Source organism: Paroedura picta, chromosome 6 (assembly GCF_049243985.1).
Source record: "Paroedura picta isolate Pp20150507F chromosome 6, Ppicta_v3.0, whole genome shotgun sequence".
Lineage (NCBI taxonomy): Eukaryota > Metazoa > Chordata > Lepidosauria > Squamata > Gekkonidae > Paroedura > Paroedura picta.
In genome coordinates, this window is record NC_135374.1 from 85,854,134 (window position 1) to 85,881,176 (window position 27,043).

General features: G+C 43.3%; 1 protein-coding gene across 2 annotated transcripts in view; it reads right to left on the reverse strand.

The window, feature by feature from the left end:
* Nucleotides 1-27,043, reverse strand: part of GABRA5 (gamma-aminobutyric acid type A receptor subunit alpha5) — an 82,093-nt gene that overhangs the window by 23,853 nt on the left and 31,197 nt on the right. For both annotated transcript variants that reach the window (XM_077343435.1, XM_077343433.1), the window contains exon 6: nucleotides 15,623-15,705. In XM_077343435.1, coding sequence (XP_077199550.1) covers nucleotides 15,623-15,705 — 83 coding nt within the window. The remainder of the gene's footprint in view (nucleotides 1-15,622; nucleotides 15,706-27,043) is intronic.

Below are 27,043 nucleotides of genomic sequence, written 5' to 3' on the forward strand. Positions count from 1 at the left end.
GAGGCCCTCGTTAGGAGGCCCTCCACCACAACTCTTTGCCCAGGGCCTCTCCCCTTACCTGCTGCTGGTTCCAGGCACTGAGGCATCTGAGAGCAAAGAGGCTAGAGTCCACGAACGGAGGGCGGGAGCTGCAGGGGCAGGGCCAATCAGGACAAAGCTGGCTGCACCCTCATTGGCCCTATTCCAACTTGGACATCCGGACACATCCCACCCCCTCGGATGTTTCATAAATATATAGAGGAACAACAATGGATAAAGATAAGCAATCATTTCTTCCTTGCTTTCTGTCCCAGTCTTTACCTGGCAAGTAGTAAAAGGCTCGGAATGAACCATTTTACAGTACCATTCATGTTCATGTAGGCATTTCAAGAACGCAAAATTCTCTTTCACTGAACTCATTACACACTTAACTGGATGAATGTGAAGCTGGCTAGGCAAAAGCTTTCCTACAGTTTGGGAAAACACCGCTCACAATTTCAGTTTCTTTGCTTTATCTGTTATGGCCCAGGACTGGCTTGCCAAAAACGTTACTGTCCTGGTTTTATTGGAGCTCAATAAAGAGCTCAGACCCTGTGCCCCTCCCTCTTTGCTTAGTGCTCACTGATGGTAATATTTATGGCAGAATATTTATTTTGGGATGCGACATTCGATCGAGAATGAATCTGAAAATTGATTTTGCACTGTGCTTCAATGGTGGTGGTGTAATTATCTCTCAAAGGGAAGCAGCCAGAACCAGTTATTTCAGCTGCTATTGTTTTTCTTTCATGTGCTCTCCCGCTATGCCTGTCGACTTATTGTCACTATAAATCTTGCTTTGAAAGGGACCACAGTGGCTGAGCATTGTAACAGGGCTATTTTGAGGCAACATCTTTGGAAACAGAAAATGTCTAGGGAGGTTCTGGATAGACTGGAGCCCTCGTAGGTGAGACAACAAGAATGGTGACTTGAAAAGCAAAACAAAAGAGGGCAGGCCGAATGGATGGAGCCAAGAATCCAAAATCCTTTAACTTGGTAGCAGTATTAGCTGCAGATGTTAGTCACGTAACGGGAGCAGAAAAGCCGGAGGAGGCTGCAAGTAATTTTTTTGAAAGGATATAAATTTAAGCACTGCTTTAAAAGGTGACTATCAAACACAGAGGCATTTTTTCTTTTAGGTTATCTACAGTATCACACATGTTTATAAACAAGACATTTATTTTGCATGTGTGCATGTGTGTATGTGTGTGTGTGTGTAGGTAACTTTCAAGGGAAAAAAGTTGTTATGGTGAGTTACAATTACAGTTATACATACCAAAAATGATGATTAATATATTTGAAGTTTTTCACCCTTGAAGATATATGCTAAGATAGGCTATTTATCCAGGCTCTGCTTGACATACGGGGCTATTTTGGTGGATGCACTAATGCCCTACAGTGGTCCCCAACCCCAGTCCAGAGACCGGTACCAGTCCGTGGATCAGTCGGTATCGGGCCGCGGCCCCTCCTTGTCCTCCTCCCCGGCTGCTACCTCGGGGGCTGCCCTGCCACTCTGCTGCTGGCAGCGCCCCCCAGGTGGCAGCGGGAAATTAGGGGTGTCAGCGGGAAAGCAAGTGGAGCAGGGGCTCAGGCGGCAGCAGCGATGTCTCTCGGCAAAAGACTACCCCCCCCCCGGCATCAGTAAAATTGTCAAGCATTGTCCGGTCCCTGGTGATAAAAAGGTTGGGGACCACTGATCTACAATACGCTACTAGTGGAGCTGGGTGCTACTGTTACCCTACCAAACAAGGCAAATTTTCAATATAATTTGAGTAGACAGATTCCTTAAAACTTTAGAAGGCTTGAGGTTAAATGATGGGGAGGACAGCTTAATAGGGGAGTTTCTCTACAACATCTTCAAATTTAGAGAAGATCCCATTAAGTGTGCAGGAGATGAGAAAAGTCTATTCAGGAAGAAGGTGTAGAGTTAATTGCTCTTCCTCACCTTCAAAAGGAGTTGTTAAGGCCACTTGGACAGATAAGCTTTACCAGAGGAGGTGGGGAAAAGAAATGGAAGCTCCCTCTCAATGTCTTCAGTGCTATAAGTGCTGCCAGTTGTGCCACTCTATCAGGTTTCTAGAGAACTAGTAAAGCTGTCTTGAGCTGGTCTAAAATTAAGGGGGTTCCTATTATTTAAAATGAAAAACAACAGAGTGATTGATGAAATGAGAACTTTTCTTGAATGTGTTTTTAGTGCATGAAATGAGAACTTCCCTTGAATGTGTTTTCAGTGCAGCAAATTTACAAAATTTTTCAATGGTGAAATACTCTGGGTCCATCCAAGGATGACATGTTCTCAGAGCCTAATAACGTCAATGCTGAAATGCATTCTGATCCTGATGTGGTGTGTAAGATATAAACTGAAAGGTACTTGGCAGAAACTACTGTTTGGAACTAGTGTTCCATTATTCCAGTGTATTCCTATACAATTCTTCTTCAGAGTTCAAACTAACTATTATACCTAGGGCAGTCATCAAATTTTCCCCTCCACCTGTTCCCACAGGCATCACGACTTCATCTCAAAAAAGTAATCTCGCTTTTTAAGACTATACCAGTTTGCCTCTCTAAATACTTCCCATTTTTCACAAATGGTGGCAAGTCCATGGAGGATGCTACAGGGTATAATTATCTATGGACAGCAACATAGTGGGTGGCTACTCTGGAGGGTGGACTCCATAGCATTAGACTCCACTGAGGTCACCCCCACCCCAAATCTTAGGGCCATTCCACATTCGTCCAAAATAGCACAATGGTTACTAATTGAAATCGCTACAGTTTTGCCGTTATGCACAACGTCGTTGACAATCTGCAACACTCCTGAAACCAATTCGCAAAAAGCGCTTCGTTGTAGCGCTTTCAGGGAAATCCCAAAAAGTGGATTCACCCTCCGGAAAGCGCTACACTCCTGCAACCAATCTGCAACACTAGCAGGAAAGTTCTGTGCGTTACCATTGTTGCGGTTTCTGCAAAGTCCCTCCCCCTGGCTCTCTCCTCTGATCTTCCGGTGAAGCGATCGCCATTTTTTTTCTCCGAGCGAGCGGAGATCAACGCACCGGCAAGCCTTCGTTTACCCAGTGAGGCTTCCCCGGCTGCAGCCCCTCTGTTTAAAGTCACCAAGCATAAGCATCGCAGAGGCCCGTTTTCTGGTTTATTTTAACTTTATTTTTCACACTGTTTTCGGCCGAAAATCGCGCCCATGAGGGGGGGGGGATTTTTTTTTCACTCGGGGGGGGGGGGAGCATGGCAACGATGAAATGGCAGCTCAAACATCACCTGCCAGCTGGATGGGTCTCTCCGTTGCAACGAATCAATGCATATTCGTTGCAACGGGTGTGTTTGTTTGTTTTTTAAACCTTCCTTAAAGGGAAAGGGGCTGTTTGGGAGCATGCTAACGGCCGCCCATTGGCTGCTTGACGGCCAGGGGCAGGACACAGCTCAGCAATAGCGCTTCCTTTCTAGCAATTTTTGCCGAGACCGGAACCCTGTGGGAAACGATAGAAACGCAACTGGATTCCACTACAAAGGCAGGTATGCATAACGACGAATTCCACTATTTAAAATGGCGATTTTTCGTTCCGCTAACAATTTGCAACATGGATCCCGGTGCGGAATGGCCCTCACCCACTCCCAGCCCCACCTCCAAAGTCTCCGGATACTCCCCAGTCCAGAGCTGGCAATCTTACTCTCACATTCATGGGTATAGCAATGATCATGGGTTCCATTCTGTAAATAAATTGGCCATTAAGGATTAAGGAAAGTCAGTGTGGTATAGTGGTTAAGAGCAGCAAACTCTAATCTGGAGAACCAGGCATGATTCCCTTCTCTCCCACATAAAACCAGCTGGGTAACTTTGGGCCAGCTGTAGTTCTCTCAGAACTGTTGCTGAGCCACCTACGTAGAATCATAGATTTGGAAGGGACCTCCTGGTTTATCCAACTCCTTGCACTATGCAGGACACTCACAACCCTATCACTCATCCACTGTAACCTGCCACCCCTTGAACCTCTCAGGGTGTTTGTTGTGGGGAGAGAAAGGGAAGGTAATCATAAGCCGCTTTGATATTCCTCAAGGCAGATAAAAGTGAGGCATAAAAATCCAACCTTTTTTTTTTCTTCTAAGGAAAATATATTCAGTTATCGCCTCTCATCGAAGAAGAGTAGGTTTTTATAACCTGCTTTTCACAGCCCAAAGGAGTCTCAAAACAGTTTACAATCACCTTTCCTTCCTCTCCCCACAACAGACACCCATGAGGGAGGTGAGGATGCAAGAAGATTGTTTAATCAGAACAGCAAAGTCACCTACCTGGCTCCATGTCTAAGAGCAGGGAATCAAACCTGGCTCTCCAGATTAGAAGCTGCAGCTCTTAATCACTAACCCATGCTGGCCCTGGAGAGAATATAAATCCATTACTCCCTGCCTATTAGCAAGAACAGATGGTTTCCGTTCTCTAAATAAGTAAATGTCACTTTAAAGTAAACTAAATAAGGAAAGGTTGAAGTAAAAAAAATCAGGTGTTGCCATTATATAAATTATGCATTTACTGTCTGTTGCCAGATACAAATGATAACATTAAGAATAACTGTGGGAAATACAAGAAGGGCACTGGTGAACCACAGCAATGGTTTCTGTGGATTAGCTGAAACACAGCACGACTTTTCGTGAACATTCTCATTCACTATGAAAACTGCCACTCTCTTTAAGCATTAAACATGAGTGAAGGTGTCCACCAGGGGCACCTTTGTTGTTGAGACCACTGGGGACATGCTCTGTGCCTTATGAATGTATCACGTCTGCCAGGATTGTTTCCTTCGAACTTCTACTGGCTTTATTTGAGATGTCCCCAATTTAATCTGATTTGACTTGAAACATGCAGAGATTACGAAACCTTGGGAGGGGAAAATAAATTCTGCCAGAGCAGAAGAAAACAATAGTGGTAAATCCCGGCAAACCTCAGTCAATAGAAGTACTGTTAAGGATATTTTAGGAAACATTTAGAGTCCCCCCCCCAAACAAACAAACAAAACAAAGCCTCCCTTCACTCTGACAGTGTTAGCAAATAAAACAATCAGCCCATGCCTTTGAACCTGAGAATGAGTTGTCCTTCTCCAGGCAAAATTAATCTTGTAATGGTGTTTGACTTCTGCTCCCACTCTTCCAAAATGCCTTTTACCTCAACAGGAAGTCCAAAAGTGTGGACGATGGAAAGCAGCTGAAGCTGTGCCAAGTCATGCTAACTCTTCTTGGGAACCTACTTAATTTGATTTAAAAGCTTTATCTTTGACCTGAAGCTGAAGGTCAGTAACTTTAGGACTATTGTTTTGAATAATAACAGAGGAACTGATAATGAGCTGAATGAAAGTGGAAGCTACATAGTAAAGGATAGGTCCCTGTTCAAAAAAAAATGCAGAACAACAAAATTTTAGTCCCTTGGCACTCTTAAAGGTGCTATTGGATTCAAATTTTGTTGTGCTACTTCAGATCAAGACAGCTATCCACTTGAAAGAATGCGTAAGTTTTTCTCCATTTACTGCAGTAGGGGAAAGAAATTATTTCAAGGGACTAAATATCCTACGAAAAGAATGGCTTGAGTTCTAAATGTAACAAAAAGTGATTCTTTTGATCTCAGTAGGCACTACACAGAATTTCTTATACATTACAATTGTTCCTCTGACTCAGAGTGCCCTAGATTTTTGTTTCACATCTCTTAACAATGCAATATACACATATTTCAATGTTGGGTAGTTACATCTTTTTCAAGGAACAAAACTATTACTTTTGAAAAGAGTGGCGTGGCATCAAGCAATATGATACCCTTTAAGCTGAAAACAATGCCCATACAGAAACTAATTTCCTGCTCTCTGCATCTAAACTTTGATTTGGTAACTTTTGATGTGATTAATGTATAAGGAGTGAGTTTGTGGACAGATGAAAGTGGAATTTGAAACAACACAGGTGTTGTTCTGTTTGTTGACAAGGATTTTCCCTTCCAAGCCTCAAAGGTTGGGGGAAAATTGTTAAGTACAAGGACCACTCTTGGAATGTAATACTGCACTGCCTCCCATGCATTTTGCTGGTGGGGGGGGGGATTTCTCCCTTTCTTTTTGAGTTGTCCATGAATGTCGTTTATTTTTTATTAAGAATATTTATCTCTCTCTTGTCCCCTGGAGGCTCAATGCAATACATAACAGATAGGCTAAAAGCATCAAAAATTACATTATAGTGGAGGAAATTAGATAAATAGGAGGATGGTAAATCCCTTGGAGTTACAGAATTGAGATGCAACAACTTAGGGATAAACTACTTTATTCTGGGAAACATTACTGGGGGAGGGATCGTCTTTTTACTGTGGTTAATAGGCAATCTTTTCCCTATCTTCGATGAAATTCAAGTTAGAAAATTACTGCATTGTTATGAAACACACATCTGGATTTTGCAAGGAAATTTTCTATGCAGGAGGCCAGACTGTTCAGTTAATGATTTCTCCTTCAAAATCTACCAGGGATTTTCAAGAGACACCAGAAGGAAGCTAATGTAACTGGGTGCTCCCTGGAGGAGACCTGAACACAGAGGTTCTGAACCAGCCTGTCCAGGTCTCTTACCCGGCCTGTGAGCAACTGGTGCAATGGAAGGAACTGGAGGCTGACTGGGGGAGGGGAGAGTGGAACCATTCCAATTGTGGCTTCAGCACTGTGGAACCACCTCATCTGCAGAAGTCAAGCAGATTCCCTTTGCCTCACTGGTCAATTGGGAGCTGCCACAGCTACATCCATGCTGGCTGAAGGTTCCAAGGTGAGGTTGCACCCCTCTCTGCTCAGCCTGCAGTTCTGTGGATCAGCATCTGCATACTGAGGGTGCAGGGGGTCCTCTGCCAGCAGTTAGCATGGTCATTACATATACATATACCACATGTGACAGTTGTACTTTGGCCCCTGGGGAGCGCTCTTTGGCAGTTTCTTCCACACTTTGGGGGCCTAGTCCAGACACCAAGCATGCAACTTAGTGGCTGGCCTCCCTCCCCATGGAAGGAGGGAGGCCTTCTGCCATACATGGTCACCACCTCAAGGGCAGTGCTGGCAATCTCCAGCTATACTAGTCACTGGATGGCCTGGGCCATCTGTCCTTTATGAATTTTTTTTTTATCTCCAGTAACCTGGCATTACATTTCATGGCACAGTGGCTCAGCCTGACGTGACATTTATGTCAGATCCAGTCCTCTTTACAAATGAGTTTGACACCTCCACTTTATTGGGCTTCATTATTTTGTGGCGGGCCACTGTGAAGTGGTATAGGCCTGTCTTTCAACAACCCTTTCACACTGAAGTTTTAGAACTGGGTGAGGCATTAGCTAGAGCTTATCATGTCCCATATTGTTGCCTTGCGTCAACAAGTTCAATTTCAAGCTTTTAAATCTCTTATTTATATTGTCTTCTGTGGCCTTGTTGTGCTACAGCAATGGCACAGATGTATCCCTTTGGATGCAGGGGATATTCCCAAGCATGAATGTTAAACAAATAGTATAGATTCTAACTACAGATAACTCTCAATGGTGATGCTGAATGGGAAAGTATATGTCATGATGAACAGTGGAATCAGCAAGATGGTTCCATTATTCTTTTCAGTGATAGGAAATTAAAGGCGTAACTTTTTTTAGTCTGATGTATTCATTCCCTACCCCCCACCACCACCACAAAAAAACACATTAGTATTAAGAGGGCTATCAGTACCAGCATTGCCTCTGTACAACGTATTCAATTATGAATAATAGCTACTGATGAATTTACCCTCCATGAATGTTTAATCCCTTTTATAAAAAGCCAAATAAAACTATTGGCCATTATCACGTAACATAGAAGTGAGTGCCAGAGTGCACTGCTGCCACTGCCCAAGGCTGACGACAAGGGCAGTGTGGAGGTGGCACGGGCAGTGGGCGCCCCGCTTAAGAAGTGCTCGGGGGAGGGAGAGGGAGGCCAGGAGTCCTTGGTGGTTGTGGAAGGGAATGGCTGAGCGGCAGGCAGGTGGACCAATGGGGTGGGGAAAGAGAGGAGAAGGGACAGGGGTCTGACAACTGAGAGGAGGAAAGGAAGGAGGTACTTAGTAAAAAAAAACCCACTACATTAATGGATGTTGAACCGGCATGGGGGTAGGAATCTGCCTCTCTCGCTGGACAGGAAATGAAGGGGGGAGGGTGGGAGCAAGGATGGGATAAAACTGCTGAGTCTATCACACCTTTCCCCCCCATATGTTCTTTGCCCTGGTTGCTCTTTGGTTGCTCACTGGTGGCCTGCACATTTTATGGTGGTAAATCCACTTTTCTGGATTTACCACATCACAAATTTAAAATGATGAAATGGCGAGCCAGCTGCTGGGCAGCATCTGGTATAGGCGACATCATGTGGAGGGGCCTGAATATGTCGGCAACATCTGGAGGCTGTCCAGCTACATTCTGCACATGCGGAAATTCCCTTGGTTTTCCTCAATGTGTATAATTTAATATGCTGAATCTTATTTGTCCTGCTGCCACCAACTCACTCAATCTGGAGAGGTTTTTGGAGTTCTTTACCATTTGCTTTTGTTCTCTCATTGACAATAACTGGGTGCTGTCTGCACACTTTGACACCCACATAGCTCACTCCAGTTTCCGGAAAACTTATGAAGAAATTAAATAGGCAAGCCCAAGAGCAATTTTTTGGAAACTGATCTGCTCATATCCTTCCATCGTACAAGCTGTTTGTTCACATCTGTTTGCTTCCTGTTGTTTAACCAGCTTCTGATCTCTTATCTCATGAATGCTAAATCTCCTCAAGAATAGTGTGGTGAAGGACTTCATAAAAATATTTTTAAAAGTCTATGTACCCTTTTCAATCAGGCTGGTCTATGGCTAGTAGAGGATGGAAGATGCTGGCCCGTTGGTCCCACTTGATTTATTGCCTATGTTGGATACAAGACATGATGCCATTCTGCTCTATAATCTTGAATGTAGGGCAGAGGGGGAATGGCAATATGTTACGTATACCCTTTTTGTGTGGCATGGACAAAGAACAGAAAGAGGAAGTATAGAGCTCTGAGAACTTAACACGTGGAGGGATCAGTACTTTCCTCTGTATTGTTTAATATACTTTGGGAGAGATCATCTTTACCTTTGCGGTCTGGTATCATCAGGATAGATATAGAAATATATATACTTTTGTCTATGCTATTTTGGTTTTTGGATGCTGTTGTAAGACCATGGTCAAATATCTAAGGAAAAGCAAACTGAAGCTAAATCGAGATAAGACAGATGAAAGAAATGTCAGAACTGCTAGTGCCCTGTCCTAGAGAGGGTTCCATGGAAGCTGGTAGATTCTGTAAAGAGCCTGAAAGTACTTTAGAGTAGATTCCTGTAATTAACTCATTGTGGAGCTCCCCTTGAAGATTATTTAGAAACTGCAGCTAGTCCAGAATAAAACAGCTCAGTGTTAGTGCAATATTTCAACAGCATTCCCCCACTCCAGTTCAAGATGCTGGTTCTGATCTTCAGATGACCCTTAAGTCACCCCCCCCCCTTTCCCGGTTTGTTTTCTATGAGTTTGTTGATTGCTAGGATGTTTTCAGTGGCAACTCCAGCTCTGTATAATGCCTCTTCCCTTGCACAGTTTAAGAAGGACTTTTACATAGCCTGATTTTAATGTGTTTATTTACCAAGTGACATTTCAGGGTTGCTTTAATCCACCCCTGCTTTTAAATGGTTGGTTTTGGTTTATGTTGGAAACTGCTTTGAGCACAGCAGAAAAGTGGTCTAGAACTATATTAAATAAGTAAGTAACTACCAAATCTTCACCATCCACATGTCTACATACACAACTTCGGGGGGGGGAATACCCTTTAAAAAGAGAAATTATTGATCTGCATCGCTAACCAAGGCATTCTAGTAAAAAATGTTTATTCCGAACACAGTCTCCGGGGAGGGTGAATATAAATATAATAAATAAATATTTCAAAGATCATAATGTACCGTGCCTTCCCCATTGCTTCTGGTTATCACTAGTTTGATCCAGCACATCTTGTTTCCATCTAATGCTATTTCTGCCCTCTACGTGGTATGGCCCTCCTGCTATCCCCCCCCCACCCTATGCCTGCCTGGGCGACTCCTCCCCACAATCTACTCCATTGTTCCAGATCAAAATTAACTTCCATAATATCCCCGCCCCTTTATTTTTTAACGTGGAGAAAAAGAAACAGACTTTCAATAGGAAAGCCACTTAAAAGAAAAAGGGAAAGGCAGAAGAATCAGGAAGGGCATACACTATTTGTAGCAGACTCGGCAGGAAAGCATTATAGATTTTACATCAGTTGCGGTACTCTTGCAGGGGCTAATTTAATACAAGTTTGTCATGCTGTGGCTGGGAGGAACATTTTGTGTTTTTTTTGGGGAAAGGCAGTCTGATTAACAAAGTGAAGGCTGACCTGTTGGCTGTCACTTCCCCTTGCATGCAGGGATCCCATTTATGCCCACGTTTCCAATGTTTAAACAACAGCAAAAGAAAAAAAAATGATAAAGCAAAAGGAAGTGCCTCTAATTTCCTTTTTGTAAAGCCCACAATAGCCAAGGTTGCCAAACAATGAGTACTCCTACATGCAAAGTGGCTCAGAGCCTAGACACATTTGGAGACATTCAAGATGGCCTGCAGAGACTGAAAAGGAAACAAATTACTGGGTTCAAGACTGAATACATCCGTGGGTTCGAGTTTGCAAGGCTGCCAAGTGCGTGAGTCATTTTCATGTCACCTTTGATTTTTCTTTACAAATGGGAAACCTCTTTATGAATTCCTGCCCGTGTGCCAATCTTGGCACTCTCGAAACACCAGTTGACGTCGCAACCTAAACAGCAGTGCTGGGAGCCTCTGTTTGCCTTCCACACGGCTTTCCTGTGGAATTAGCCAAGAATGTTTTAAGCAGTGGGCATTGTCATGTTGCTACATGGAGGACAGTAGGGAAGCCAGCCTCCAGGTGGGACCTCCCTGAATCTCAGCTCATCTCCAGACTACAGAGATCTGGGTATAAACTTATTCCAATCCCAGGTCAATTCAGTCCCTGCCTTCTACACAGAATGCGATTTCCATTTTGATTTGGGGTGATTTAAATTTTCCTTCTGTAGCAAGAAGGATTGATCCGGAGAGACCCTACCTTTATTGTGCGATATCTTAGAGTGATTTTAATACTCAATATTTCAAGATTCGGATTAAAGAAAGCAGGCTGTTTTGAACCTCCGTGGTAGAGACGCCCAGTTAGGCCAAAGGTGGCCATGTGACAAGCTTGCCTTAAAGGAGAAGCCCCAATTTCTCTCAACTTCTGTTGGTCTTGGATTTTTTTCTCACTCCTCTGCCTTCTTCGATCCTCTCCCCCCCCCTCCAAGAAAAGAAAGAGGTGTGTATTCCAAGGGAAGTACAAGCCCCCTCTTGACTAACAGCCCTACCCACAAAAATAAGTCACAGTTGATTTTAATTGAGATAAGAGGCAAAATGCAGATCTGCAGTTATCCATCTCATGACCAGAACAGCACAGATGAAAGTGGGGGGGGGGGGCTTGTCATGCTAACAACTGCTACTTTTTGGGCAAAATGTAGAAGTTGTTTCTACTTCACTTACTTTGCCTTGTTATGTCAATGAATTCTGCCAAGAAACAATACAGTGTGGAAATGGATAAGCAGTGTTTACAACTATATACAGTTCTCAGAGCACTGGCATGAAGCAGTCCTTTGTGATGTATATAAATACAATAAATAAATAATAACAAATAAATGCCAAAAAAAAAACAGCTCACACTGGAAGGTACAGACCTCCATCATGTCTTAACTGGGTTGCCAAGTTGGAACCTGAACATCCATGACTGAGGCTTTGTACTAAAGGCCAAACAACATGACAAGCTAGTGTGGTGGAGTGGGTAAACTGTTGGGCTTGGATGTGGGGTGCTCCAGTTGGCCATGAAACAACTTGGTTTGGTACAGGTAAAGACTTAACTGTCCTGACCTGGATATCCCAGCCTAAGCCTGATCTCATCAGATCTCAGAACCTAAGCCAGGGTCATCCTTGGCTAGTATTTGGATGGGAGACCTCCAAGGAATGCCAGGGTCATGGCATGGAGGGAGGCAATGGCAAACCCCCTCTGTATGTCTCTTGCCTTGAAAACTATGTAGGGTCACCATAGATCAGCTATGACTTGACAGCATTTCCCACCACCTCCACGAGCTTCTCACCTCATGGAAGTTATTGGAACAGGAATCAATCTAAAACGTGATGCCAGAAACCTTGACTCCTGGATTCTGGACTGCCAAGTCAAGCCGACCGCCATCTGCATGCTAGAGAGCCATGCCTGGCTGAACACTGTCCCATAGTGCTAAGATTAAACACAGCCTAAATGAGAAGGCAGGTATGTGGAACTCTTTCTGCATAGTGATATATCCTGTCCTCAAATATTTAATGAAAGTATATGAGAGAATTAATATATTTAATTGCAAATAATGCCTTGACATTTATATAAGTGAAAAAGAAAGCTGTATCTCACAAACCAAAAAGGCAAGAATCAGCATATATTTATATTAAATGAGACAAAAGACCAAAACTCTTTGTTTTTGCTCCTAGCCACAGAGAAGTTTTACTCCAGTAAACTGGCAGGAGGGTTTTTTCTTGGGGGGGGGGGGGGGGGCAGCACATTCACAATACTGTTTTGCTGTGATCATTCCCGATCCTGGTTTAACATAGTTATTCCAGAAAGACAACAGTTGAAGATTCATTGCGTGCTCTGTAGATGGGGAAGTGTGTGTGTTTTACAGGTCCTACCTACATTGCCACATCTTCCTTGCCTCTGCCCCCCATAGATGCCACTTCTCATGCGACCAGAAGAAACCTTTTTAAGAAATCTAGTGATTACTAATATTACTATAACACAATAAGGTTATTTGTTGCCACAATCTATTAGTTCCTCTGAATATGAAGCTTCCATTTTAAAAGGAAGTGAGTGGTGCAATAAGCAGTAATGAGAGCTTCGAGGAGAAATGTTGCTGTTTGTCTTATAACTTAATTCTCTTGTCCTCTGCAATTTTCTTGTCCAACCCTGTTTTTTCAAAACTGATGCTAACAAGACAGACCTGGTGCAAAAGGTTTTCAGAGTTACAAACCACAGGTAGTTGATCAGAATATATTACTGCTGTCTTATGATATTTCACTAAATAGACGAGCTTGAAAGAAGCAACATTTACTATCCACTAAACACCAAGTTTCTGGCCTTTCCATTGTAAGAAAGAAATATGGTTTCATAAACACCAAGTTTCTGGCCTTTCCATTGTAAGAAAGAAATATGGTTTCAGAAGTAGATAAACACTACCATGCACATTGTGCTGAAAGATTCATCTTAATTAGATTATCACATCTAAATTGGTCAGTGGAAAAAGGAAACCAGGCCAACAAAGAATGCGGTGCTTAAGATACGATCAAAGTGGACATTGGCCAGAACATTACACAGCTAAAAGAAGCGGTGAAAGATCAGAAATAGTGGCAGCAGTTCTGCTACAGGATCGCCAAGAATTGGACTTGACTGAATGGCTAACATCATCATCTAAATTGGTACCACCGGCAGGGGGAAAGGCTTGATGCAACACTGCCACTCACTTGGTTTTAAACTCCCTAATCACACAGATTGGGAGCTTTCAAAACCTTCTGAGATTTTTTTTTTGCTGCATTACTGAAATGAGAATGCAGCAGTAGTCTAGTCTGCAGATTCCTTAAGAGCTTTTTATTTATGTATTATTCTACAATCCCCATCCCTCAGGTTATTTTTAAAGTAAACTATGGCTAACAAGTCAATATTTTGCAGAAATAGCCAAAATTTCATGACTAGCAACAAGTCATCACTCCAATACACTGTGATAAACTGGACTTTTAAAAGCTTAGAATTCCTGTGTACACAGATAAAGGACTACAAAGTTGATTCTTCATAGAACCAGAGAGCCTTGAGTGACAGGCTATTCCAAGAGATTGTATTGGTCAGCAACAGCTGAGCCCAATGAGACTTCGGAACCAGATGGTAAGGAGACTTCAGTCTGATTTCAACCCTAGTTGAGAAGAGGTAAATACCTAGTTGAGAAGTTTCAGAATTCATCCCTGACTGAAAACAGTTTAACACAGACAGAACTTGAGAAAGTTGGCAAGGATGAGCGGGTAGTTAGGTGGAGACTTCCATTCTAGTGAGAGGAGAATGGAAGTTGTGGGAGTTCGCTCCGAGGAGTGGAGAGATTCCTATTCTGGTGTGGCCTTTGGAGACCTTGTCAGTTAAAAAGACTAGTACTGGTGTTTCAAGAGAAGGGCCTTGGGTACTGGAAAGAATGTACCAACCTTCTGGAAATGAAGAGGCAGAGAATACACAAAGAAAGTGTATTGGAGTATTTTCAAAACACTGGAACAAAAACTTCCTGGCCTAAGACACTCTCATTAACCTGAAATATAAAATCTAAAGTCTATGCATGTACTGATTTTACCTCAGTTACCACAGAAATTTTTCCCTTGATTTGCCCAGAAATCTTACCCAAGTTTTTTTCTGACTTTTTGAAGAATTAACCTCTCACAGTCTGTTTACTGTTTACACAGCAGTTCTAAGCTTTTAAAAATGGAGTTCATCACACACACAATAAGTTTGTTGTTTACACTTATTGTACAAGATTGTAACATTTCTGAGAAAAAGCAAGCACATTGTCTCTGGAGAAATAATTCAATACATGTTTATATATCTGCTGAAATGTTATTCGTACTGGATGGCAGAATATCGCATCATAGCACACCTGTAAATACAATCCTAGTGCAATTTTAAGATTGAACAGAGTTACCCTTTTCACAAAACTACTCACCCCCTAGTGACCCTCAATGTCTTGTTCTGTTTACAGCTCATGATGAAGAACTGTGCCACAGGCCAGTTCTAATTATTAATAAAATGTATCACCCCACAATATTTTCTCACATGGACTGTAATGGAGACACAGGCAATGGCTCCACAGATAAAGAGTTGTTTTTATACCCCATTTTTCACTACCCAGTTTACAATCTCAGAGCAGTTTACAATCTCTACCCACAAAAGATCCCCTGTGAGGTAGGTGGGGCTGAGAGAGTTTTTCCAGGGCTGCTCTCTGATAACAGCTCTATAAGGACTATGACTAGCCCAAGGTCACCCAGCCAGCTGCATGTGGAGGAGCAGGGAATCAAACTTGGCTCCCCAGAATAGAAGCTGCTGCCCTTAACCACTACATCAAGCCATTAACACACACACCATTTTCATAACCCCACAAAAGAGTCCAAATCACCACCTTCTAGAACAAATCCTGTGATTCGGTGCACACCTCATAAGCCGGATCCATTTGCTTGCTCATGCAATGCCACTCTGTTCCTGGTTCCCTGCTGGCATAATTGTTATTGGGAGTCTATGAAAGCAGTCAGGCTAATTTGATCAACAATACAGCAGAAAGTGGCTTGACCCCAAAAAGGTCTCTAACTCCTATGTAGTTTCTATGGTCCAGAGTCAACATATATTCAAGCTGCCCCCATTGACCACACAAGCCCAATCAAAATAGCAATGCAACACTTACAGCTTCCAAATTTTAAAGGACAAGAATGGGCATCCATAGGGAAGTCTTCGAGCTGCATGGGGCATTCTGCAGAAATGGTCAATCTGGCCAAAAGAGAAAGAAAGAGAAATCAAATCTTTGGTTTACAGAGAAAGAACACACAAATGCAGCACCTAAAAAAAAAAAAAGATAATTTAATGATGTCTGGGGTACCAACAGAAGATTAGGTTCCCAAATAATGAACTAACTTAAATTACAGTCATCAGTCTATTACACAGGCTGTGTGTTTGTGGGTGGGTGGGGGGTTATTTATGTTTATTTAGCTGGTACATATTTATGAGAGCCAGTTTGGTGTAGTGGTTAGGAGTGCGGACTTCTAATCTGGCGAGCTGGGTTTGATTTTGCAGTCCCCCACATGCTGGCTGACCTTGGGCTCACCATGGCACTGATAAAGCTGTTCTGACTGAGCAGTGATATCAGGGCTCTCTCAGCCTCACCCACCTCACAGGGTGTCTGTTGTAGGGAGAGGAAAGGGAAGCGGATTGTAAGCCGCTTTGAGCCTCCTTCAGGTAGAGAAAAGCGGCATATAAGAACCAACTCTTCTTCTACGTTTAGGTTCTTCTGTTTTTGTCTTTTGTGGGGTTAAAATTTTGGATGACTGCTGGCCTAACAGAAACACATGAACCAATCAGACTTTTGGTTTATCAAGCTCTTCTCTGACTGGCATTGGCTAACTGTGGTCTCGGGCAGAAGTCTTTCAACATTACTTGCTGCCTGATCCTTTCAACAGGAAAGGGTGGGGATTGAACCTGTAATCTTCTGTATACAAATCAAATGCTCTCCCACTAAACCAAAGCACCTTAGACAGAAGGCACAGTGAAGTACTGACATCATTGTCTCACATGGGCTATGTGTTCTGCACTGTTCCTTTATCCCTTCTATTCAGGCTGGTAGCCAGGAAAGGTTTATTGGGAGGGCAAATAAGTACAGTGGTGGTGAGCACTGTTCCCTCTAATCCCCCCCCCCAAAAAAAAAGAAGTGAAGCAATTCACAACCTGGGTAGAATATAAATGCTGTAATCTTAAACGGGGCAATGGGCAGTGCAAGATGCTGCATGATTACAGACTGCTGCTGCAAAACCCCAGCATTTCACAAAATTCTAGTTGAGAAAGCCTGATCCAGACAGTGATGTATGCATTAAAGTGAAGCCCTGGAAATCTGCTAGATAGTTATATCTCTAGGCGCAATTAATCAAAAGCTTTCTACTTTATTTTTCAGAAGCAAAATGGTGAATCATGGTATCAGAATTTACATATTCTGCTTCAGGTGATTCAGTTGGCAGGACTGCTAAAACAATGGGTTGATCCTGGTAAGCTCCTTTCTGCTGATACAATTGAAGCAAGAACTATCAGCAACAACTTCAAAGCCACAACTGTATTTGGGAATGTGGAGCTCAGTGAACAAGATATGACATAGAGCCAAGTCCCTACAAAGGGGTCATTCTACAATAACCCATTTTGTTTAAAACCAAATGTCCCCTTCCTTTACTTACACATGATGAGCAGAGTCTTGCAAATGCAAAAAGATCCCCCCATATAATTAATTTCACCTTCCAGGATTGCAGAGTGCCAAAAGGGAGTCCACCTCCCATCAACAATGGCCCCTTATGCATGCAGCGCTAAACACCATTTTAATTTAACCCACCCTTTAATTCACTCCTTTTTAAAACGTTTGCAGTTATCCATGCTTGACAGCACTCACAGAAACTATGTCATATATTATTCTGCATTTTGAGACACTGAATCTTCTTAGTACCTCCCTTGTCATTCAGTCTCCCTTGTCACTGGGAGAGAGACTAGAATGAGAGTCTATCGCCCTATGCCCCCTGCAGAGCCTTACGTTCTGCAGGAGAAAATCTGCTGGTTGTTCCCGGCCCCAGGGAAGCATGCCTGGCCTCGACCAGGGCCAGGGCCTTTTTGGTCCTGGCCCCTACCTGGTGGAATGAGCTCCCAGGAGAGCTGCGTGCCCTGCAAGATCTTCCATCATTCCGCAGGGCCTGCAAGACTGAGCTCTTCCGCCAGGTTTACGGTTGAGGCTGAGGCGAACATCTATGCCCCCCCCCCGGGGACCCGGGATTGAGATTGGGGATTAGTACCATCAGTATCCCCTCTCCACCTGCTTGTAGTAGGAGGGGGAGGTTGATTAGCCTATCTTGCCAGGGTAGCTTGCTAACCGATAATGTTATATTGTAATTGTTGTTGAGGGATTTTAATGGATTTTATTGGGGTTTTTAAAATGTCGTAACCCGCCACGAGCCGTAAGGGAGTGGCAGGCAATAAATCGAAAGATAATAATAATAATAATAATAATAATAATAATAATAATAATAATAATAATAATAATAATAATAATAATAATAATAATGACCTTGCTAGGGAACTAGCAACCACAATTAACACTTCAATTCAAGCCAGTATCTTTAAGACAGAGCCTTGGTCTGCGGAAATCAAACTATGAAGGACTGCTTTCTGGGGGAAATCACTTTAAAGTGAGTGATTATGGCCAGAGACCTATTATGGGCTATGAGAGACTGAATCAAGTTGCATGTTCACGTGATCGCTGACACTGAGGAAGCAGAAATCAGAAGCAGGTGCCTTGAGCCCCTCCACCATGGTCACTGATCAGAGGTAGAACTTTGTAGTTTCAGGAGTGTTTCACTGCCATAAATACCACAGGGTAATTTCTATTAATTTACATAGCAATAAGGCTTAGCTGCCAAGGCAAATGTCATGTTCATGTGATCGCTGGCAAAGGCAGAGCTCCCATTGGTAGACAAAAGACTGCGAGGAGAAAAGGGGAGGAGACCAAAACATGCTGACATTTCTGCATCACAAAAGGAGTGTTCTCAGCACTGTAATACAGGAAAAGTCAGTGAAAAACAAGTTTCAGAAGCCTCGATGATAACATGCTGAAGGCATGCTGGGCAGCATTTGTAATGCATAACCAAAAATGACATGATAAGTTTCGCATGGCAAAACTAGCCACAGATGCAGAATTGAGGAATAAGACATTTTTTTGGCAGTCTTTTTGTGACTTTTCCATAATGCAAAATACCCCAATGTGTCTGTTTCATAAAATGAGGCTTTGCTCACAGAAGAGTATTTTCTTGGATAGATGGTGCCTCTGATTCAGGGGAAGGGCGGCTTTATTGCTTCACACACATTAAATGGAAAGCTGGAAAGGGCTCTTCCCTACAGATACAGACAGCTAAAGGATAAGGCAATATTATGGCCAGCACCAATTCATCATTGCCATTTTATAGTGATTTTAGAATGCTGTGACACCCTGATGCACTGTGGGCTTGTGATGTAAAGCTCTCCCTGATAAGAATTTTAAGGGCAACAGCTAAGCAGGTGCCCACATAAACTGTAAAATGGTCATAAGTCCACTTGTGAAAGTCAGAATCCACCCACCCCCTATGTTTCCAGCCACCTTTGAATAGTTCCCCCTGCAAAGCAAAAGGAACCCCCCCCCCAATATCTTATGTGTTGATGATGAGGGGAATTCATGATTGGCATGAGCCAGCAAGGTAAGGTGTGAAAAGGACTGGATCACATGCTTCAGAGCATGTAGGAGCAACTGATTTGGGCAGGACATAAAACGCAAAGGGAAAGGTAGAGAGGAAAGCAGGAAGAGGAAGGGTGACACACAGCCTCATTGACAAAGCCTGGGGGGGGCAGAGAGAAAGAGTTATGAGGGCTCTCGCCTTCATTGGCAAAACCTGGGAGGGAAGTGGAAGGAGTAAAGGAGACTGTGTCACTCATTGACTGGGGAAGGAGGCTGAAGGAGGGAGCAAAATGCTCTCCCTCACTGCCAGAAGACTTGTGACAGATTTCATATCAATTTCTGGTGCTGATTGGAGGGGCATGGCAAAAGATTAATGGGGCGCAGACCTTGTTTGCACCACATTGGTTATGGGCTTGCTTCTTTTACTGGCACAACTTGGGAATAGGACACAAGGAAATATTCTGCTTCAGTAATGTGCAAACAGACATTAAGTAAATAATGGGCTGAACCAGGCACCGCTGTCATTCACGAAAGCTTTATAATAAAGTAAAATAGTATTTTGAAATATTATGAGCCTATTCTGACTAGATTAGGTACACTGAAATCTCATTGATCAGAATACAGTCCAAAGAAATTGCAATTGCTTAAGCGATGCAAGACAATAATATGCTATTAAGTAATACAATGGTCAGGACAGATCCTGATTAAATTTTTCAATGGCAGAATGGAACACCTCCCCAATCCTATTGCAACCCCACTAATATCCATGAAATGCTGCTTGAGTGGGCTATGGGGCCATGAAGAATTACATTAGAGCAAAAGGAAGAAGGAATCAGTGGAAGTTGCCAATGAAGTCTGGATAATTTCTGATGTCTCCTCATCGTTCTTTCTCCGGGTCCAGGCTCATCATCTACCTCTTGTCTATCCATGCAATTGATGCAATTTAATGCTATAAATAAGTCTGGTGATGTAACTAAACATTTGGACACTGTACAAGTATGTCAAAGAGAGGCTAATCCTAATAATGGCATTTGGCCAACAGTCTTCTAGGCATCAAAATTCAAAGGCAAATGCCTCCACATTCACAAGGCCTGGGGCTATGTTTTAACAAAGACATCCGCTAATGAAATGTAAATGGCAGTGAGCATTTAAGCAAAATTTATATATAGGGTTTTGTCAAGGAGAGATTCAAATTACTGAATAAAATATGAAGACAAATTCAGCTTCACTTTTTCAGGTTGGACTATGCTCCCCAGTCTTTGTGGTAGAAGGAAAGTCAGCTTAGTGTTACAAGCTAACTAGATTGATTTTTCTTTTGTTGCTACAGTCATTGTTTCATATTTTGTGAGAGTAGCATACTTCACTTTCCTCTAATCTTAATACATTTTTCTAACACTGCTCGTGGATGGTGTTAATTCCTTCTTATAATTAGAAGGAATTTCATCATTATGGGCACCAGTATTGTGTGGTCTTCTGTATGGAACTGAACTACAGTAACGGCTCTGCGTTTAGCCTTGCCCCCTTTCTACAGTTTGTGGTTCACCATTCCTTTCTATCCCATGCTGTGGATGAGTACCAGCCAAACTTAGCCAAGCCATAAATGCTCAGAATTCAGAATCTGAAATTCCTGTTAATTTCCTACCCATCGTTATGGTCTGTTCAAATTTCCGTACTCAGAAAAATATGTGATCATTATTACTTTGCTACTGCAAAGCTGTGATGAGGCTTAATTACTATCTGTATTTTTTGTGATGTGCTTTCAGAACCTCATATGGCAGGAGCTGCAGAAATACCAAGCATTGTTCTCTTTATTGTTAGCAGGTGTCTCCTTCAGTACAGGGAGTAATTTAAACACTGCCATTGCAGAGGACTGTCTGCTGAGCAAAATCTATCCTATCAACACAGAAGGCAAACATAAATTCTTTTATTTATACATGAACGCCTAAACTGGCTTAATTTATTATTTATTATTATATTTATATACCGCCCTCACCGAAGGTGCAGGGTGATTTAAAAACTCTCCTGCACAGAACATACAAATAGAATCCAACTGGGAACTTGTCCACTAAGGACTGCATGAAAAGGCGGTCCCATTTTCACTTTTTCCCATCCCCTTTAATCATGCAAACATAACTCATGTCTGCATGCCATTATAGTCTTGCTTTGCATAACATCCCTGCTGTCTCCAAAGGATCCCTGATAGAACAAGTTGGCGAAGACTAGAAACATGCAGTTCATTTAATAATGCAAACATTTTAAATATAATTATTTACTTACAACATGTATAGCCTGCTTTAACAGATACCTCTTTACACCCTAATCCTATGCTGAGGTAAATTTTCCCACCAAAATGACACTTCCTGACCCACACAGTCACTGTTGGATCTCTTTGGCTTTACTCATAGAGCCCCCTTTTCTTAGCAAACCCTTCAGCCAGTTTAGCACTAAGGCTTTTTTCCCCAAGGTAAAGATTTAATTTAAACAGGGGAAAGAGTTGTTGGAATGGAAGAATCACTTTTCTTTTTACAAATCAGTTATTTCACAGCTTCAAGGTCTTAATTACAAGCTTTTCAGCTGTCTGCAGGTTTTTCTGACTGATGTTAAGGTTTCTGTTTAACTGAGAGGTTTCTTTCATTGTGTTTATCCCAAAACACGTTAGTTTTATTTGGTTCTTTGTGCGTTCCACTGAACTACCTTCTGATTGCTAGAAAGTAGGCATTCTGAGCATGAACCACAATTTTCTCCCTTCCTGAGGTGACTAAAACTCTACCTCACACATACATACTTTGGGAATACTCCCCTGATTTCCCCTTACAACGAACCAGGGCTCCGCCTTTATTTCCTTAGAAGGTTTTACCTCATAGTTTGGCTTCATTTGGGAGAAAATATTGGTCTACCCAAATTCTCTCTGCCAAATGTCTGCCCTAGCTGACCAGGCACTGTGTGGATTAGCTCTGCCCATCAAAAACCCAGTACTCTCACTAGAGTTTCCCCTCAGAGGAGTTTTTCAGTTGAGCATTTGTCAGACTTCTCTCTGAACTGTCTCTGGCTCAAGCCAGACTGAGCTAAACTCCCTTCAGCCCACAGCCAATACAACTCCCAGTCAGCTAGCCAATCACAGGGCTCCGAGGCTATTTGTAACTCTGGCTTGTATCTGCCTAGTGAGGCGTCTTAACACCACACTACCTGTAGCTGTTGTTATAGCACTCAGAATCTCCTTTTCCAGGTGCTGTCCATCACACTTGCTTTTCCGCATTCACCAGGGTTGCTAAGGCAGTTAACAGATTAAAACATGCATGATTAATAAAATCCACTAAAACCAAACAAAAGCAGACAATTAAAACGATTAAAAAACAAAGCTAAGCTAAAATTGAACAAAAACTAAAGATAAAACAGACAAAAACAGCAGAAGAGAGCAACAGAAAGGAACAGACAAGTCTCCCTGCAGAGAGAATTCCAGAGTTTCAGTGCCAAGATCCAGAAGGTTAATACCCATCTAATCTCAGAAGATAAGGGCACACAAAGCAGGACCTTGGGAGATGACCACAAGGGTTGGGTAGGTTCAAAAGTAGTCCTTCAGGCTTGCTGGTCTCAAGCCATACAAGACTTCAGAGAAAAACACCATCACCCCGAACTGTAACCAGAAACATACTGGGAGCCAGGATAGATAGGCCAACACTGGAGTGATATGGATCCCATGACCTACTCCAGTTATGAACCTACTCCCTGGCTGCACCATTCTGCATCAACTGAATATTCTGAGCACTTTTCAAGGGCAGCCACACACAGAGTACATTCTGTGCATGTTAACTGACCTCAGGTCACTTCTGACTTGGCAACTCTGTGAATTAATGACCTCCAACACCTCCTATTGTTAACAGCCTTGCTCAGAGTGGATATAGATTAAACCAGAGCATTAACTACAAGAGCCAAATCTTTTCTGGCCCGAACCAGGCTTGAAACCAGACAAGATTCAAAGCAATCTGCTTTATTCAGTGGTGACTGAAGTTGCCTAGATATATCTGCCCAATCACATTAACAAGTCCACAGCTAGAGAGCCACCTTGGTGTAGTGGTTAGGGGCACAGACTTCTAATCTGGTGAGCCCAGTTTGATTCCACGCTCCCCCACAGGCAGCCAGCTGGGTGACCTTGGGCTTGCCACAGCCCTGATAAAGCTGTTCTGACTGAGCAGTGATATCAGCGCTCTCTCAGCCTCACCCACCCCACAGGGTGTCTGTTGTGGGGAGAGGAATGGGAAGGTGAATGTAAGCCGCTTTGAGCCTCCTTCGGGTAGGGAAAAGCGGCATATAAGAACCTCCTCCTCCTCCTCTCTACCCTATATAACAGTCTTACACATTTTCAGGTCTTTTCATGACTTTGGTGTCTGTCTTGTGCACAATTAACAGTAAGCCCAGCACTGGAAACACACATTCTACAGCAGGGGTAGTCAAACTGTGGCCCTCCAGATTTCCATGGACTACAATTCCCATGAGCCCCTGCCATGGACATCTGGAGGGCCGCAGTTTGACTACCACTGTTCTACAGGAACGATGATCCTGGAATGCACAGGTAACCCTCTGCCAATTTTCCAGGCCTTGGGAAACATCTGAATGTAAACAAGCAATATAGAAACAGGAAACAGATCCTTGTCATTTCATTCTTTCCGTGTTCAATGGTTTACACCCTTATCTGATACCCTGGAGAGCAGCTGCCATCCAGTGTCAACAATACTGGGCAAAATGAAGTAAAGAGACCTGACTTGGGAAGAGGCAATCTCATGTGTTCAAGTCTCATTCGCTTCAATTCTGCCATCTCCTCAACCCAAAGGCTTAGAGCTCTGTCCAACTGCACTTCAAAATGGAATGTCGGCATCTTTTCAAAATGCCCGTTAAATTCTTTTATTAGCATCTAAATATCCTTGGCATAAAGTCTGAGTCTTTGTCAGCACAAAACATTCCTGATTCCTCGGGACATTTTTTATTGAGAAGACACGGAGGAGTCCTGGAGTGCAGAGGCCTTTTATGAGGACTCTATGAAAGCACTGTGACTTGGCTATTGTTGATAGTAAATGACAACAAACTGTTTCCTGCACACCCACACACTGTACACTCCAGCAACCATTTCTATCCAACAAGAAAAACTAGCCTCCATAGCTCTTAACACTTGAAACTGAACTCCATCCTGTGCAAGGACATAGTGTTTTATCCATGGTTCAGAATATTCACCCTAAACCCTCGGAAAGGATAAAATCCATGAGGTGCATGTCGCCACTGTCCACTGATTTACGAAAAACTCATCATTTTGTACTGCTTAAGGTGTCCTCATAGGAAATGCCATCCCCCCATCCCCTGCACTGGTAAAGAGAAAGACTTCAGGCTTAGAGGTCAAAATGCAAAGGGAAAGTATCCTTCCAACCTGATGATGTACTACAAAAACAAACAGAAACACAGAGAACTGCAACATGTTGCAAACTCTTTGGAAATGTTCCATTGAACTTAATGGACTGTATGTGTGTGTGTGTGTTGTATGCTGAGGGGCAGCCTTTGCCGGTGCTCTTCCAAAAGTGACACAGGGGTGTCTGTGGGTGTGCACATTCCTTTTGAAGGGCTACGCATAAGGGTGAGAGTTTCCCTCTTCAACGTAATGGCTGGATGACAGGGAGGCTGGAGAAAAGCCCCTTTGACTTAGAATCCCGCTGAAGGGAAGACGCAGCCAAGCCATGAGTGTCTCTTCTCCCTGCTCTTCAAACATTTGTGGGCTACCGCACAGGGTTGCTGTGCAGATGAAATGGGATGGCGTTGCAGGGGTACTTCTGTCTTCTGTTTCATCTGTACAACAATCCTGTGTGGTAGACCTCAAATGTTTCTTCAGCAAACATCCCACTTTTTACCCAGAGTTCCCCTCACGACTTCTTGTGTGACTTCCAATAGGCTGACCACAGCCATCTCTTTTGTATTGGGGGCAGAACTTTGGCCCTCTCCAGCTTCTTAAGGTGGCACTCTGACAGCCATGTTGAATGAGGGCAGCCGGTCTATCATCTCTGATAAAAGCCTCTAACAATAACTGATTGAGGGGAAGAACATGTTTCTCTGTCTATCTGTCTGTCCGTGTTGCATTGAGGGGCAGCCATGCAATGCAGCCAGAGCAGTGCATGGGTGTAGGTGCGCATGCACATTCCTTTCAAAGGGTGTGCACAAGGGGGGAGATCTCTCCCCTTCAGCCTAACAGCTGGCTGACAGGAAGGCTGGAGTAAAGCCCCTTCTCACAATCCTGCTGTGGCCCGCCTCATGGCTGGAGAGAAGACATAGCTAAGCCATGTGGGTCTTTTCTTTTCCCCGCTCCAGACCCCCACCAGCCCTCACTGCTGCAGCCACATCCTCTTCCCTCACACAAACCCCTTTCGACACACCGTCTTCTCACAAACCTGCATCATGAGATTCTCTTTCAGAGCTTTGCAAACCTTTTCCTGCCCAAAGAGAACGATCTTACCACTACCACCTTTTCTGTCGGATGAAACAGCAAGATGACGCTGGGGAGGCAAGAGGGATCACCTTCATGGTCTGGAGACGAGGTGTAATTCCAGGTGTTCTGGAGGCTGGAGGCTGAAGTAGAACCGTCAGTTCCTTGAAACTAATGCCAAAAGAAAAGAATCCACAGGCAGAACAATAAAGAATTTTAGATCATCAAAGCCCTTGTATTTATTTCATACACAAACCCTTGCATTTATTTCATACAGTTCCTGGCTTGAAAGGCTAGGAAAACTTGGTTACTCCAGTGTATGAAATAAATACAAGGATTTGATGATCTAAAATTCTTCATTGTCCAGCTTGTGGATTCTTTTCTTTTCACACCTGGAGGCTGGCAGCCCCTGGGTTGGAAATATTCCTTGAGATTTGGAAGTGGGGCCTCAAAGGGAGCAGTGCCTCAGTGTCCACCCCCCATTTTCGCCTGGGGAGCTGATCTTCACCGTTTGGAATTGAGCAGCAATGGCGGTGGCGAAGGGTGGCCTTCGGACCACGGTGGGGGCAGAGTGGCAACATGGCTGTGTCCCCCCTGGACGATATGCTTTGAGCAGCCCCTCACACCAACTGCTACCTAGAGCCCATTGTATTTTGCACACAACGGGCTTTAATGCTGGTTGTTAATAACGTGATAAGAAATGGTTTGGTTCTTTTCATTGAACGCCTTGACATTTTGCTGCCACGGACAATGCACATTCATTGTTGTGATATGGAAACCATCTTTTGATGAACTAGACCAGGGGTAGTCAAACTGCGGACCTCCAGATGTCCATGGACTACAATTCCCATGAGCCCCTGCCAGCATTTGCTGGCAGGGGCTCATGGAAAATGTAGTCCATGGACATCTGGAGGGCCGCAGTTTGACTACCCCTGAACTAGACAGACAACTCTCTTTTAGGACATTTTACTGCTGCTTTCTGTCACCTAATAAGAAAGGAATGGTGTCTTCAAGAAGTAACACAAATGGTATATACTCTACTGGCTAGTGGGGATGACCTTCTGGTCTTCTCGAGAGATGTCTCATTTGTCTAAATAAACCAAAAGTCTTGTGGCACCCAACCAATGACCTTCACGTAGTGGAGTTCACTTCATCAGATGTATGGAATATATATCCTTGAAAATCATTTATACTGAGAGTTTCGAGTGCTAGATAGATGGGTGTCAGGAGCTGTTACCACGAGAGGCCATTATGAAACCATAACAAATCAAAGAGAAAATCACTCCATTCAGAGAGCTTAAGGGCTGCTCCTAACCACAGACAACAGGCAGAGGGATTTGTTGTTGTTGTTAGGTGTGAAGTTGTGTCCGACCCATCGTGACCCCATGGACAATGATCCTCCAGGTCTTCCTGTC